Source organism: Topomyia yanbarensis, chromosome 1 (assembly GCF_030247195.1).
Source record: "Topomyia yanbarensis strain Yona2022 chromosome 1, ASM3024719v1, whole genome shotgun sequence".
Lineage (NCBI taxonomy): Eukaryota > Metazoa > Arthropoda > Insecta > Diptera > Culicidae > Topomyia > Topomyia yanbarensis.
The window spans coordinates 198,328,692-198,346,345 of record NC_080670.1 but is presented as its reverse complement, the minus strand read 5'-3'; the positions used below and the strand labels follow the sequence as shown (position 1 = coordinate 198,346,345).

The 17,654-nt window shown below is 42.7% G+C and overlaps 1 protein-coding gene across 18 annotated transcripts in view; it reads left to right on the top strand.

Moving 5' to 3' along the window:
• The window catches only part of LOC131687212 (protein lap4-like), a 168,092-nt gene extending 155,027 nt beyond the window's left edge, over nt 1-13,065 (top strand). For 16 of the 18 annotated variants that reach the window (XM_058971315.1, XM_058971295.1, XM_058971312.1 and 13 more), the window contains 4 exons: nt 7,971-8,187; nt 8,468-8,698; nt 11,264-11,887; nt 12,009-13,065. In XM_058971315.1, the coding sequence (XP_058827298.1) occupies nt 7,971-8,187; nt 8,468-8,698; nt 11,264-11,887; nt 12,009-12,503 (1,567 nt within the window). In that variant the 3' untranslated portion in view covers nt 12,504-13,065. Of the gene's footprint in view, nt 1-7,970; nt 8,188-8,467; nt 8,699-11,102; nt 11,204-11,263; nt 11,888-12,008 lie in introns of those variants that run through there. The other 2 variants (XM_058971336.1, XM_058971356.1) reach the window with 2 other exon arrangements.
• The last annotated feature ends 4,589 nt before the right edge of the window (nt 13,066-17,654 follow it).

The window sequence follows — 17,654 nt, the reverse complement described above, 5'->3', positions numbered from 1 at the left end:
AAGACCGTGAAACGATCTGATGCTTGTGTAAAAAGTTATTAAGCAGAAACCGATTGATGCTTTGACGATTGATAAAAAATTCTATTTTCTTAGCATCACTGCTGCTGACGGTCGAATTATATACAAAATTTTAAACTTTCTCTTATTGTTGACAAGAGAAGTCTCATTTTATTCCTAAAAACTATTGTGAAGTGACCTAACAACTCAGATAATTGATTTGGACTCAACAAGAGTATGTCAAAGAACATTGCATATGATTCGAAAGCCAACAGCAGTAGTGCTAGAAAAAATGAATATTTTATCAATCGTCAGACCATCAATCGGTTTTTGCTTAATAACTTTTTCCTCAAGCGTCAGATCGTTTTGCAGTCTTCGAGACATTGATTCACTGGTCAATTTCCTACTAAAACCATCTATCGATTTATTTTTAGGGTGTAATGGGAGACTCCTCGAGGAATTATTTTGTGAAAATCAATATTCCCATGCGAATTCCCATGTAAACTTTAAACCATGGGCGCAAAAATATAGTTTCACCGATCGAGCTAAGAATTTGCACGATCGTTTTAGGACCCAAATGTAACCCAAAAAGTTGCTCGGAGCAGGAATCTAATTTTTGTCCCACCCTAATGGGCATGAAAGGGGTAAAGACGAATATGAAACCTAACATAGCGGAAGTTAGCAAAGTGCAATTTAACCACCTTAGCTATTCGATTATGTTCAAAACTATTATCCAAGAAAAATCATTCATTGACAAAATTTTGTATGTGCACTTGACGTACTTTTTCACCTACTTCACGTGTAATGTACGTATTTTTACATACATTTGACGCATGTTTTTACACACTTTTGAGGTGATTTCTACGTGCACATGGCGTATTTTTTAGGGGAACTTGATCAGGTTTTCGATTAAACATATGTAAATCACCAAAAAAAGGTTTTCAATCCTTCAAAAATCGTTGAAATGTAATGTATTGTTTCTATACCGAATTTTTCGCTGAATTATAAAAGTTTTTCTGTGATTGTAATTTTCTCAAGATATCAAAAAAAAAATTCCTACGTTCGTCGCTTGCTATAGTTCCAAGGAATCGAAAAACTCTGGTGGTTTTTGGCCCTAGATTAAAAATATCGGGGGATAGATTTCTGACCGTGGACCCTTTCCGAAAAACTCGTCGGCAGGAAAATGCTATATAACCGCTATCTTGTGATGGAATTACTTGAAACAAAATATTTTTGTACGACACAATAAATACTTTAAATCTCATTTTAAAGGATCTCCTAATCATCTGTTTATTGTGTCAAAAAAAACTTTCCTCTTTTTCGTGCTCTACAGTGGACTACCCCCTTAAGGCACAGTTTATATGCCAAAATTCCAAATTACTTGACGGGACTATGCGCCTTTTTATGTATCTATCTTTCATACTCTGCACCTGCACATACCAACGCTCAACCACTAGTTTGTCGACGTGGATTGACTTTTGCTGTGCTTTCAAACATTGTTCCACAATTGGATGGTGGCATTCGTGGACGAGGTTCACAGTGGGAGTCATTGTGTGTCCATTTATCGGTCGACTTCGTCATCGTGCATAGACTAATTAAATTAATTGATAATTAAATTAATTTAATAAATACATAAGTAGAAACCTATTAGCTGTCGCTTTGTAATAATCGTAGTTTTTCGTACTAGTGCACAATTGTTATGTACTAGTCGTATGTCTATTTGTGTATGTGTTCGTCTGAGTATTTGTGACATCTGGGTCATGGAATGGATGCGGAACTGGCGTATAATACTTCCGGTGTTAAATTTGCGTTAAATTAAATTCATTCGGGAAGGTGGGATTGGATAAATTAGGGTATAATGCATTTACCGACGCACGTGAATCATTCATTCCCGGCCAGCATAGCATGATGAACGTCTAACAGCATGCAATTGTCGTTGGTAAATATACAACATTTGCTGCGTTTAGATGATTTTAATCGTATGTTACATGTGTTTTTCTATTCTACTTCATTAGTCTGTTTCTTTTGTACATCTATTAGTTTGCTTTTCCATACACTTATAATCAAACCCTTTGTATCTTTTTTTCTTTATTCGGCATGTTATGATTCATTTTATTAGTATATACCTACTATATGCTATCTATACTCATATAGGTACAAACGCTCGGTGCCTTCGCGATAACACAAACCTTGTCACAAACGCGACCATGCAATTGCAATAATCTACTCATACTTACGCCCGCGATTTCGCCAACATGAAAACACCCTGGTAGTTAAGTAAACGTAGCACCTTTAAACTTCCAAATGCGGTCTCAAACATTAACTCACCACTCGCGCGATCATGAAACGCTCACGTCCGGAAGTCTTTCCTCGGCCCTAGCGGTCTGGACTAATACCTTCACGTTCCATGGCGACATAACCTGGAACTCTAGTGATATGGGGAAACGGATTCTCTTCTACCATCTATACCATACACTAAAAATTAAGCATCAGACTCACGGTCCGCGCGCGATCATTTAAGAATACACGCTACATCACTATTAAATCGAAATTATACACACGAAGTCACATACACGTGACAAACACGTGAATATAACAACCATCCACGCATCCACACCCGCGATCTCGTAAGCAAGATAACATCCCAGTGATAAAGTGAATGTCTCAGCTCCTATAAATTTTCAAACGCGGTCTCAAGCGTGAACCTAAAAACTCCCGCACTCGCACGATCATGAATCGGCCACTTTCGGATGTTTCTGTCTTTGATATCAGCAGACTAGGTCAATGCATTCACTTGATCCAATTAAAAAAGAAAGCTCTCATATCCACTGGACACCACGTTACATGGCGACAGGACTGGGGACTCAAGTGATATGAGGTAACTTACTCCCTGTCAGAATGTGAATTGTATACCGAAAACTAACTATCAGAATGAAGGTCCGCGTGACCATCCAAGAACGCATGCGTATATAGGAATGGCCACACGGTTACAAAATCCAGTTTTGTACACGCGAAGTCACATGTACGCGAGCACACGTGACAATTACGTTAACATACGCACGCTTAAGCCCTTCGCGATTAACAACACACACCTACGCCCGCGATTGCGCAAACTTGATAACACCCCGGCAATAAGATGAACATTTTAGCACTTACGAAGTTTCAAACGCGAACCTACAAACGTCCGTTTTCGCGCGATCATATCCGGAAACCATTACCCTCTGTCCTGACTGACGATGTCGGACATCGTCCTGTAGATGGGTAACATCGAGCCCGAAACCGGTCGACGAAAAGGTAATACTTTAATCCTTTTTAAAGTTAGTGAGGGCAATAAGTGTTGTGCCCTGTCTCGTGTCGCGTTTTTTGTGAGTGTGAATCGAGTCCTTACGTTGGCACAGCCCCAAAAAACAAGAATTCGTATGGGGCTCCGCATTTGTTTACAACTGAGCAGCGAAGCATCCGTGTCAAAAGATCAGTAGTAGAGTGGTACAAAAAAAGTTTTTCGTACGGTAATGCCACAACCGAATTTGGAAAATATAAGAAAAAAAACCTGTTTTAATCCACCTAATGGTGCAATTGTGCCTTTCTCATTTATCAAAACTATGATTCCATGACTGGTTATGTTCAAATATCAGTAAAAGTGGTATTATGGTGGATGCCTATATACAAGCGCTCGACTGCCACGAACCTGATGAGCTACGTGTCGGCGCTGAAACATTTGCAACAAAAAAGTAGAATATTTACTTAGCTTATTTAGCGTTAGTTAAATTTTGTCTACATGCTAATTTACTTTGGTATGCGATGGTGAGGCTGTATGGGTAGGGGTATGAGGGTGGGCGGGTGCGGTAGGATGCGAGGGGAATGTATTTTCCCCTGTAATGTACTTTATTTTGGTAAATGGGGTGGTTGTGTGAAAATGGAGTTAAAAGGAGATGGGGGTGGGAGATGGGGTGAGAAGGGGATGCCTAAAGAGGAAAATTCACGTCTGATCTAATTCTTTTGCTCATAACTTCGACTCAAATAAAATTCTCTAACAATCAATGTGAATGCAATGTCTTTCATTTAAGACTAAGATTATGAGAAACGTATCAGAAATTTATGAGAAACATGGATGTGGATTTAATTTCTGAACTACGGTTTATACGGGAATTTTGCATGGGACCGCATACATACCACCAATAACAAAGAAACCAGAACTCCGATTTCAATGGAAATTGATAGCAGCCAACAGGAGTGCTGTAGCTTTCATTTGAGACTAAATTTGAGAAAATGGAGTCAGACAATTCTGAGACGCAAATGTGATTTGAATTCAGGAACTATACCGAAGATTCCGGCTCCGCTGAAGATGTCCAAAGTGGCCAATATGGATTTGATTGGGCGTCAGTGAGCTGAAACTATAAAGCCAAGCAATTTGGAACACATTTTATAAAGTTTTGCATCTTTCAGATAACATGCTGATTCCGATTTATATGGGAGTTTCTTGCACGATCGCACTCTTCAACCCGTAACTCCGGAACCGGATGTCGGAAATAAATGAAATTCAACAGCAACCTATGGAAACGTTTTACTTTTCAAGTTTAATAAAATCTGTTTGGTCATCTCCGAGTAACCGATGTGCATTTGTTGGTCACATACATAATGTGAACACATTTGAAAGCCCTGCGAAGCTGGATGTAAGACTGTGCAACGAGGGCTCCGCTATCACATTCCGTAAAGACGGCCGGGGATCCATCAACGACATAACATTCTGCAGTTCTTCGCTGATGGATAAAATGAATCGGCAAGTTAATGCGCAGTACACACATAGAAATAGGAAGAAAGGACTGCGACAAGGACCTTTTTGTGGAAGCACTTCGTGCTGACAGCCTCACTTCAATTGCGAGTGCTGAAATGAGCTGTCGGAAACAGCAGTGAAGGGAATGTGATATAACAATGCGGAGAAATGGAACTGAGGAACTACTGCCGTCCGGCGTATTGGAGGAACGAGAGGCTCAGCATCCTCCGGGGTGCCTGCCTAAAAGCCAGAAGACCAATTCAGAGAGCAAGATCTGAGGCAGTCAGAGAAGACTGTAGGGCAACACGCCGGGCGGCCAGGGCCGCTTTTAAACGCGATATAGTTCTAAGCAAGTTCTACTACAAGGAGCTGTGCAGAGAAGTAGACGCTAGGGCAATGCTTATCGTGTCGTGTTGACCAGGATGAAGTGTTCATCGACGCCAGTCGAAATGTGTGCTGTCAAAATGAAGATTATCGTGGAGGATCTCTTCCCGAAGCACGACTTAACCGCATGACCATCTACACCGTACGTCGATGTAGACGGTGGAAATGCTGGTGACAATCGAGTTTCCAACGACGAACTCCCTATAGTGGCAGAAGGGCTGAAAGCGAGGAAAGCTCCCGGACCAGACGGTATCCCCAACGTGGCACTGAAGACTGCGATCCCGGCGTTTCAGGACATGTTCAGAATAGTTTAACTGGAAGACCCAGAAGCTGGTGTTACTGCCAAAAATCAGGGAAATCACCAGGAAATCCAGCATCGTATCGGCCTATATGCCTGCTAGGTACTCTTGGTAAACTTCTGGAAAGGGTCATCCTCAACAGGTTGGCGACCTACGCAGAAAGTGAATCGAACTATCGCAGAGGCAGCTCGGATTCGACGGTGGACGCCCTCCGCACAGTCATCGTAAGCGTGGAGAAAGCATCAAAACAAAAGAGAAAGGGTAATCGACGTCTTCTGGTGGGTATCTCATCCTCAATACTGAGGTATGGCATACCGGTTTGGGCTGCTGCGCTGAACTCAAAGCGGAACTGGACGAAGCTGATAAGCACGTTTTGCCCATTGGCTGCTCGTGTCGCGAGTGCGTACAGAACGATATCGTCGAAGGTGGTATGCGCAATTGCCGGGATGATCCCTATCTGCATCTCTCTGGCTAAGGATGCTATCAGCGGAGAAATATACGAAATGCTCGATGACTAAGTGACAGCAAGAGTGGGACAACGCGAAGAAAGGAAGGTGGACCCACCGACTCATCCCAAATGTGTCTGCTTGGGGCATAGGAAGCATGAAAGTGAACTTCCATTGGACGCAGTTTTTATCCGGGCGCGAATGCTTCTGGAAGTACCAGCATCGGTTTGGACATGCTTCGTCACCCCTTTGCTCGGAATGTGTGTGAACGTGCAAGAGACAGCGGAACACGAGGTCTTCGAATGCCCTAGGTTCGAAGAAGTTCGAAGCGGTATTTTTTCTTTTTTTTTGTTGGAGACGGACCACTGCGACCAATATTTAGATCTATTGTGGTATGCCCCTTCCTTAATCTAAGTATACCTGGTGAGCAGAGTTAAAAATAATCGAAGCTTTTTTTTGACGGCTGAAAATGAACCTGTTATGACTCGCGGTGAACAGAAAAAATATTCATTCAACTATCCATCTTATTCATTCAGTTGATTATCGTACAATATATTCATTACACTAATTATCTAGGAAAATGTTTTCAAATGCCGATAAAGCATATGAAACAACAAACATCATCGCTTACATTGTGCCAGGGTCTACTTTGATGTATTTGAGTCGTTGCTGCACGGTCGCTTCGTATAATAATCGGAGCCGAATGAAAACCTGCATAGATGAATGAGCGGTTTGTTCGTTCGACGTTTTCAACTGCGTCATTGAATATTGAAAATGAATGCGGCTGAATATGATCAATTTTCATTCAATGAATTTGAATATTTTTAACTCTGCTGGTGAGGCAATTGACAATATTGTCGAAGAGATGTGCCACGACGAGCATATCTGGGACGCTGTCAATAGAGTGGTTACGAGTATATTCTCCGAGCTGCAGAGGAAGTGGGCAAGGGACCAACAAAGTAGCGCCATCGGTTAAAAAACCACCTTGAAACCACAAATCGGGTTTCGGAAGAAATTACGCCGCCGGGAAACTCCATCGTTGTAGACTAGGTCTACCGCCGGGAACCAGTTGAGTAGTACGCGACGTTTCACCGGGTTCGGGGTGCCAGTGAACCGGACGTCAGGCTTCACCGGAATTGCCAGACCGACCTTGACACCCTACCGGGTAGCTTGTGAGAAGGCTAGGTTCACCGGCGGGGATTAGAGCGAGTAGACCGCGTCGAATAGCTAGCAGTGGGTCGTTGGGGCGCCAGTGAACCGCGAGCTGCTCCACCCGGTATCGCTGGACAGACCTCAGCACCTACTGGCTGGCCCGTTAAGTAGGTTAGGTCCAGCGCGGGGGACTAAATCGAGTACATCGGGACGATGCGGGGAGGTAACTGGTTCACGGAAACAAACATCGGTATCGGGAGAAATCCACCGCAGGAGGATTTCACAGTAGGGTAGATTCGCCACAGTGGACTATACGACTAAATCCTGACAAAAATGGGAGCTAATCGGCTCACGAAACAAACACCGGTACCGAGAGAAATTCCGCTACCGGGGAGCTCTCAGTCGGAGTAGGGTAGTTCACTGCCGGCTAATATCCGGGTAAATCTCAACAAAGCTAGGAGCTAAATGGCTCAAGGAAGCGGGTATCGGTGTCGGGAGAAATTCCTCTGCCAGGGAACTTTCAGTGAGTTCAACGGCGGGAATTATCCGAGTACATCGTGATAAGGCTGGGAGCTGAATGACTCACGGAGCTAAATGGCTCATGGAATCAGCATCTAATCGGCTCACGGGTATTAGATGGAGCCAAGAAGGCTCCGAGATAGAGCAGAAGAAAGAGGTGTTTAGCTCGATAAAAAATCCAGTCATTCCTAATTATTAGAAAAACAATACCCAGAATGGTAAATATTTTCTTATCAATACTTTCATCAGTCGGATTGACTGTGTTCGAACAAATATCGTGAGTTATGAGTCACGCATCAGTTACCTCTTTATACAAGAAGCATGTCACGCGGTTCCTTCATACAGCACCGTAACGTATCAGTTTAATGAATCAGTTAATAATTTTTTTTAATTTTTCAGAGCCCAAAAGCGTGCTGCCTGGCGACAAGCCCGTCTCAAATCGCTGGAAAATGACGCTTTGCAGGCGCAAATCATGATCCAAACCATGAATGCCGTGACGATGCAGGAAGAGGGCGGTACCCACGGGACCAACAATCCGACCGTACTGCATTTGAGGTCGGACCACGATTACTATCCGTCCATTGCCGAGCAACCCGTTAGTAGCAGTGACGAACAGGTATGTTTTGATACACCGACTAGCTTTTTATCCCTAGTAATTTGTGTTAGTTTGACGCCAAAACTAAATCATTCTAACAGGAACTAATCTTGTTTTATCGCTAATCGTTTTTACCCTTTCCGAAACAAAAATCCCAATAACAACTGTGATTGAAAAATGGTTATCCCTTGTGAAACACCGGTGTCTCATTTCCCCTTCCTTAAATCACCATCAAACACCCGTGTTGAGTGTGTGTGTCACTTGAACGCTCCGCCCCCTCCGTCCTTGTGAAACACAACAGTCATCCCTAACGCACGCCACCAGCAGCGGTGACGAGTATCCGCCGCGAGTAGCACCGAAACCGATTCGCTTTCCCAGGATAGCGGTCAAATCGAAAGCGACCGGGAACGAGAGGGTGATTCGCGAAACGGAAACCGTTCTCGGCGAGAAGGTGATTCAGCAGCGCACAGAGGAGATCCCCGGCGGGGGTCTCCGCACGGTTGAATACGTCGAGAAGCTCATCGAGACGGAGGTTAGCACCACCCACCCAGTCAGCTGTTGTTGTTGTGGCTTAAGTAATGGAATGGAATTGCTTCAGTTTTAGTTCTCACGCGAGCGCACGTTGTTAGAGACACACCAGCACAAGTTGAACGAACAGTGGGGGGTGGGAATGTTATGCCCTTTGGTTTTCTGTAACAAAATTAGTTGAGTCGTGTATTTTTATTGTTCGTTAAGGCATGGCAATTTCAAGCAACTATAGACTTCTAAGTAGGGTTCGTCGCGGTTGCGGTAATTACCGCAACCGCGCGGTATTTACCGCACCCGCACCGCAAAAACTGCGGTGCGGTGAGACACTTTTTCTCGCGGATGCGGTGCGGGAAATGAGCTTTTACCGCGCGGTATTACCGCAACCGCACTTAAAAAAATAATTGATAAAGTCTGCTTCAAAAAGTGAATTAAAACTTTGACTTTTAGCATTTAAGAACGACGCAAATTATTACCTTACAATAGGGAAACATAATAAACATTTAATTGCTCTAATTTCCATGGACTTTACAATGATTTGAAAAGAAATCTGAATATAATCTATATTCAACCCATCGTTACTTACATTATTAATTTGGCACCATTATATTTACGACATATTTTGAACATTTTGAAAAAATTACAAGCGAACCTTTTCAAATATATAAAATGCACAATCCAATCATTGAAAAACAATTGAATTGTACTGTCAAATTCAATTTAAAAAAGCCTCATTTCTCCCGATTCCTCTTGGCAATCGTGAAATTATGAATCGTGTACGATGGCGTTTTCTCAACTGTAAATTTTAATTAATTTGGAGAACTTAAAGATGAACTTAAAAAAGTCTTGACTTAAAAACAACCCAAAGAATGAAATTATCATCATCAAAACAAACGAATTTGGAGGAATCAGCAGTAAGGGAGACAAATGTTTGAAGAGCGTCCAAAATAAGCAAGGGTCCAAATTAGGCTGATAACTTTATTATTCGTTCTTCAACATCGTATTTCTATCTCTGTTGGTTTCTGTGTAAATTCGCAATGAATTTTCCTGCAGTTCGTTTTTCAGACTCCTTCTACATAACTTTATTTCGCATACGTCCATTGTTCGTCCAACTGGGAATATTTTCTACCAATTTAACAACTAATATTTTTCAGTTAGGAGTATTTTGTAACTTTTTGAAATTAAAGCTTTCGAAGTAAGTATAGGGTATTTCGATTTTTTTGTGTTTCTCAAAGCCTCTTTTCATATTGCGACAAGTGTCAAAGTTAGCCCAGATACCAAATTTTGCACAGGACAATTTTTGACCTCTACCAACTTCAATTGAAGTTTTTGCATTGGCATTATGGAAAAATATTAGAAAAACTACATAAAAAGGTAGATCTTTCGAACTAGCTATTAGAAAATTACAACTCATACAATTTTAAGGGTGCAATCTTAGTATTTTAATAAGAATACATCGATTTCTTGAAAAATACGAAGTAAGTGTTTTAACGTATTTTGTTCCTTAAATCCCCTATTTGTATAAACATTTCTGCTGTATGCTGTAGATCATACATATTTTGCAGTTTTTCAAATGTCCTTCAACAACTCTGTACCGGTTGAGATGGGATGGATACCTGATCTGATATTAATTAAAAGTTTTCCTATTAATTGCAGCTGAAAAACGTTTTTGTATGTATAATGATGAAATACAGCTACATTTCATAGGACTTCAGTGCTATGCTAATGTTTACCTTGTTTCGAAAGTATTTATCTCAAGATGTACGGCATTTTATTAATAAAACTTGCAAAGTTGACATTTTTTAATAAATTTTTCATTCTGAGGAGTCCGTCAAAGTTAATGTTCGTGTAAATAGGAAATTATATATAGTTATACAAATAAATTAATATTTTTTCAACACACTTTTGAAAAATACAGATTTTTACCGCATTACCGCGCGGTGCGGTGCGGTAAATGCAGTGCGGTTGCGGTAAGCGGTGCGGTTTTATTATTTTTTTGCGGTTGCGGTGCGGACTATCCATTTACCGCCCACATCCGCACCGCGACGAACCCTACTTCTAAGGACTGGACAAGTGAGTCTGTCACTGATTAAGTGTCAGTGTCCATTTTTAAAAAGTTCGTAGTTTATGTGATTTTTAACAAAGGTCACATTTAAAAATCGACGGGTCGCATGCCATTTCCTTTGATTTTACGATTTGAACCAAGTGGGTTTCAACGTTACAGTACCTCCGTTACATGTTATTTGTTTTAACTCATATGCACTTTATTAAATAGTCTAGGGATATTGTAATTTGGTTCTCGATCATTGGGAAGTAATTGATCCAAATGACCATCCACAAGTATCTAACCAAAATGGAAAGTAGACCTAATAATACTAGACATTGTTTTTTTTATATATGTTTTACGATAGTGAAGTACCATACAGCAGCATGTTTAACCCTCACCCGCTTACTAAACAAAAATCAATAATCTTCTGGCTTGCCCCAGAGCTGCATGCTGATTTTTGGGGAGGTACACTGTCCCAATCCCAGTTGGACAATAATTTTGATTTCACGTGCACCCCGTTCACAGGTCGAAACGATGCGTGAGAAGATCATCATGCTGGAACTGGAGGAACCGTCCTCCGGAAGCAGTGAGCGACAATCGCAACCACTGCAACAACCCCAGGAATCTCAGGAAAAAAATCACAAATCCGACCACGATGACTCAACGGAGGCGGCGGATGTTTCCCTCGAAGATGACGACGATGATCAGCCGGATAGTATGGTAATTCACGGTGACGAAGATTACGACGACGACGACGATGAAGAGCCGGATCAGTTTGATGAGAATGACGAAGAAGACGATCAACAGCAAGGTGGTAATCCCCTGCAGACGATAGTGGAAGTCGTAAATCCGGCGGTCGGTGGTGGTGATGGACAGATCCATGATATCATAATCGGACGCTACAATGATGACTGTGGGGGAGAGGATTCGTTCGCGTCCGCTTCGTCACCTTCAACCACCTACACGGGAGGGTTGCGATTCGCCTACGAGGAAAATCGCTACGAGTCGATAAACGATAAGATGAAGAATGTGCTTCGAGAGTTGAAGCAAAACGAAAAAGTGAGACTGAATCTGTCCAAGAGTATGACTGAGGAGGAGTTGGCGGAACAAGATGATGAGCAGGAAGAGCTGGAGGAATTTCATCGAGCGGTAAGTTGGTTATATACTCTCAACTAGTTTCTAGTCCCCAAGTAGAAGCTCGTTTGTGTCCTTAACTGCCCATGATAGTGACCGTTTTAAATTACCTCTTCCTTCCCCTCTCCATCAACAGGAACAGGACGTCGACGAAGATGAAGAGTTCCGCCATTACGAGGAGAAAACCGGTGCAATAGGGACGGTGTTTATGGTCCGCGAACGACTGATTAACGATTTCTACACGCACCAGACCGAGGACCAGCAGCAGCAGCAACAACAGATACCACCGGCACCACCACTGCCATCCGCCCGGTTGGACTTTTTCGATGGTTGCGAGGTGATTCAGAACCCGAACGCTAAGGTGTTCGAGGAGGAGCTGGAGAAAATACACAGTCTCAGCAAGCTGCAGAAGATGACACTGCAGGATGAGAAGCTCAAGGCGGTCTTCTGCGATGACGACGATGATGAGGAGGAGGACGAGGTAGGGCCAGGCGGCGGTAGTAGCATAGGAGGCGACGGTGGCTTGGAGAGAGAACGAAGGGGGACTGGGGAAAGACCGAGCGGTATTCCCGTTGCTGGTACCAACGGTGGCTCGAAGCGTAAGAAGCGAAAAGGAAAGAAGAAGAAGTAAGTTCGAGTAGGGTAGCATGTAAACGAGAGAGTCCCATCCGTCCTAAATCACAAAGCAACCGCCACCACGCGCGAAGCGATTCAGGTGGGTGGCTGCATTTTAAATTCTGAACAAAATAAAATCGATTGTTGATTTTTTTATTTTAAATTTCTCGAACGAGAATCGATAGTATTTTAAAGCGAAAACATCTATTCCATTATTATTCCCTCACTAGATTTTATCGTCAGTTGGTAGTAAATAGCCGACAATAAAAAATTACGTTTAAGTATAATCGTAGCACGTAAAAGTACTATAATCTGCTTACTACTATTCGTGGATTGTACGATGTATTAGGTATATATTTATTTATACTTTGAAACACAATCATTATTATCATCTTAAATTGCTGCAATCGTCGTAAAGCAGAAATCAAATGGATTCCAAGTGAAACTGCACTGCTCTAAATCAATTCTTATTGATTATCATGGTCACAAGTCTCTAGCCTCAGTAACAGAGCCCGGGAGAATGTGATTTTATTCTCGAAATAAATGCAGATTCTCGTATCGATGGATTATTTAACGGATGGGCTGATGTAATTTTTGTTTGATCGAAACAATCCGAAATGACCACGGAAAGTTGAGTTATTGAATGGTAAATGAAATTCTGTTCCTCTCATCATTGGTCACTATTTTCACAGTCACGTCACCTAGTGACTAGAAGGAAATATCTTGCTTTGTTTGTTACAGTAAAATGTGTAATTTAAATGTTCAATAGGAGAAATAAGAAATTAGCGTGCACTGCAACAGGTGCGTATTTGACGGCCCGCTTGAAAGCAAAAGCTTTTAGTTCAATTTGCTTGAAAACAAATACCCGGAAGAACGGGTGACAGAAAAAAATAGGTAGTCGGATAAAAGGGTTGACCGAGTACGGTCGGGAGCGTTTTTTCTCCCTGATGGGAGGACAATTCAAAGAACGTGCGCGAAAGAAGTCCATCAGACTATTAACGGTTGGATTAACTCGTGTGAAATCAGCTCATCGAACAGGGATCCGAAGCAGCGTTCCATCTGAATCCGCAACATCATCATTCCGTGGGCCTTGGTGTGCTGTCTTTGCCGTGTATTATTGTGGCGATAACGTGCCACCTGCTAAGTTCTACCTCAAGGGGCAATCGTTACGGCATGCAGTTTGCCAGAAAGGTGATTTTTCGGAGTGAAGATCCGCGTGAGACTGGAAAATCGCCATTCTGTGGGCCTTTGTGTGCCTTTTTACCGTTAATCATCGTGGCGATCACACACAGGTGCAAAATTTAACCTCAAAAGGCGAACGTACGGCGTGCAGTTGCCTGAAAGTGGAACATCGCGGAGAGTAAGATGAATGAGTGAGCCTCCCCGTCAAGCCAACGGCAATAATCCCGCCCAGCACCAGAAGCAAATCGTTGAGTGAGCAGCAAAAAATTATCACCGGCTCGTGCTGGTGAACGGTTTAAGGTGAAATGTGAACGTGACGCTGGCCCGACGGCAAACGTAAAAGAAAGCAAAACAGCTATCATTGGTGTTACTACCATCGGTGGACGAGGAAGCCTATTTGGAATCTGAGGACACTTTCGATGATGAGCGGCCACCACTGAAGAGGAGCAAAGTAGCATATGCCAGCCATTAGACGTCACAGCGACTGACTTGGTCCCAAGATGACCGGTATTTGACAATGACCTGGGTATAATCGTCAAATACCGGTGAGTCTGCACATTATCTCATTCCTTTTGCATTAACATATTTATATTTGTGGGGTATCGCCGGATTTGGGTTAGATAGCAATACATTATTTGTTACATGTTCTATCATCAAGAGCAGAGTTTCTGCCTAGGTACATAGTTGTTTATCCATGAAATTAGATGTGGAAGCCTTTGCTTTGCCACAAAAACAAATTTTAAGATGTCACTAGTTAGCGACAGGAAGAACAGTCCGGATTCTAATGAGGCAAGCGACAATCGAGCCTCTCAGGACGACTGCAGCACCGGAAAGCTAGGAGATCTGTAATAATTTACCGAAGTCCAACGGAGACGCATACATCTGGTCAGTATTTATAAACAGTTGCGAACAGTCTGCTACTGCGTGTGCCTATAGCAATCCAAGAACCTTTGAGTTAGAATATATTAAATTGGATCAGATCACAATAATTTACTGTTGGTCTAACTACTCGAAAGACTCGCGCCCGCTTAGCGATAACGTCGAGAACTCCGTCACTTCCGACACATCCGAAACGATGTCATTTGTGAAGTTCGTGAACATTCGCAACGGACTGTCCCTCTTCCCGCGCTTATACCGGATCAAACTTGTCAACCAACGCCTGTACCAGCATCGGCTTGTTTAGGTGGTCGCATAGTCCCGAGGCTTCAAGGTGGTCGCATAACTGCTTCACCGTTATCCCGAAACTGATGAACGTCTCCAATTGATCAGTTCTCGGTGACGGCACGTTCCTCACCTTCGACAGTAACGTTTGGAGCGGCTACTCCGATTTTCCGAACAGATTCGGGAAGAATCCTGCAGCACTAGCCGACTCTTGACTGCCTCAAGTGCGCTTCAAATTCTCCAACAACCAACCAACAGGCTGCAGTCGTTTACTTGAAGCTGCTGATAAACAACGGCCAAACTTTTACTTCCCCTTTAAACTTGGGAGGTTCTGAGAGACCGCTTTGCGAGCAGCTACCTGATCCCTTGTGATACCTACGATACAACCCAGCCCGTTTCCTTTTCCGCACATTTGAAGACTGTTGCGACTGCATCTACTCGGCAGGACCTCCGAAACTTCACCGTCACTCACATCTTCGTCACTTCACTCGAATTGACCTACTTCGACAACGAACGACTTATCTAACGGCACCTGATTGTCGACCTTCTTCGGACACGCGAGTTTATCAACCGTCTGCCCATATCTTTGCTTTGGATAGGCTCCGCAATAATCCACCATCCAGTCTTACACCTTCTGTTCTGGTTTGGAGGCAGAAGCACCGCCAACTGCTTCATATTGGCCGTTCAACGTGTTGACCTTAGTAATGCTGTCGTCGAGTTGTTTCCGAATAGCACCCTGCTTCTTTGAGAAGTCAAGCATTTTCTACTCATGCTCTAGCTCCGGCTGCTCCATTTCACGGTGCGATTGTAGTTCCTGTTCACGCATCTCCCACTCTCATTCTCGTTCCAAACCTGCTGCTTAGCAAGACGCTGCTTCCGCAACTTCATCTGCTTTGTATAGGCCATCTCCATTGCTAGCTGTTCCTCTTCCAGCTGCTGCTCAGTCTAAGACGGAACCAGTTCCACGATCGAACCCTGCATCGCTATTCGGGGCGGACTTCTTTCCGCGCTTCTTAGCCGTAGTCTCTGGAACTTAGAGATGCGCGAGCCCTTAGCGGAGAGCATCGCGGACAACGCCAATTAAAGTTCACCACCTCTTGGTTGACACCTGCGCACAAGAAATGAGCCCAATGCTGACATTCATCGCATTGGACTCAATCGAAGTCACCGGATTTCGCTAACTTGCAGTACCGATACTTTTCGTGCTTTGAAGGAGAAGAAGGCATCCCAGTCAAAAAGGGCAAGTTGCTGGCTAACGGGGGGCTATTTGCCAACTCGGATGCGCTAATTGCCCTTCAATTTGCCAGCAATTTGCTGGCAATTAGGGGGCTATTTCAAATGCAACATTTGGGCGATTTGCAGCCGTCATTTTTTTGCCGCCCAACCCGCCCTTAAATCGCCCACGGAACGCGCCATTTAATCGCCCTTAATTGCCCAATATGAAAATTAAAAATAATGCTTATTTTCGGATTTATTATCTACTCACATATACTTACCAATATACTAGGTAATCACCACCAAATTATAGGAAGAATCAATGGTGAAATTGGTATTGCACTTCAAAACTTATCACAATCTGACGTTCATTAAGACTTTAGCTCAGAGATCTTGTTCTACTATACATACACACGATTCCACAATTTCCCACATTCGTTGGCTAAATGAAGTGCACTAGACAAACAAAGTACAAGTGAAAACACACAAATTGTTCAAAAAACAATTTTAAGCTTAAACCAAACATGAACCGCCATGTTTGAAAAGTGCGAAAAACAACCAAGTCCATTTCAGCCGCCAGAAAATTTGTCTAAGTATTGAAATTGCCTTTAAATCGCGTTCGCAAATTGCATTTGTTCCGAGGGGCAATTAGCACAGCGAGTTGAGTCAAACGTCAAACTTTTTAAATCGCCTGACCATGTTCGCCCGCGTTTTTTTTTTTTGAAAATCGTGCTAATTTTGGAGCAAGCGAAACCCCAGATCTGAAAATTTAGATATGAAACTGGCGTAAAATAGAATCTAGATCTGCACTTCACGGTTGGGTTGCCAAGATTTAAATTTGGTCTAATTATTTAGATTTATACCAGATTTAGATCAGCGTTGGAGGTGCTCTAATCGTGAGTTCAAAATTATGTTCACTTTCACGCAAACGAAAAACTAGATACCTAAAAATAAGTTCTTTTGACTCAATCCCGGGGTATCGTGGAGGAAGGGTAAAATTAGGTAAACCGTGTTGAAGGTGGTTTCCATTTAACCAGTTTAACCCTAGGGATTGCCTTTCCTATTATGATTCTCAGGGATAGACCATTCCAACATCAAATTATGGTCTTGTCAAATTTTGGTCTTGTCAAACTGCAAATGACGTGAAAACCCAAGATGATACCAGATAAGGTATAGGCATACGTAAAGCCAGAGTTTTGGTTTTACAGTTGGCAACATCTATATTGCGTAAATACTACTTTACTTCCAGAAAAAAGAAGTTTTTAAAATCGAAATTAATTAAAACAATGTTTTGAATATAGAAACTAGAGCTTTCAGCCTTTTTGAGGTTCTCAAGGCGTTTGTCACCAATAATATTATTGTACACACATGCATGCAGCTTATGCAGATTATCTTGAATCTGTTTTGCGCTTGTCAAATCTGCCACTCTTCTTATTCTTATCCGGACACGCTCTTCTTCCCTTTGGGGCAGACCCTCGGTTTAACCACGGCAAAAATTACAACACATTGATAGGTTTTTTCCACCCAAATTTAAGTTGAATTTACCTAATTTTGAGTATACCCCAAACAACTTATTCCACGGAAGACCTCGACTGAGTCGAATCTCTCG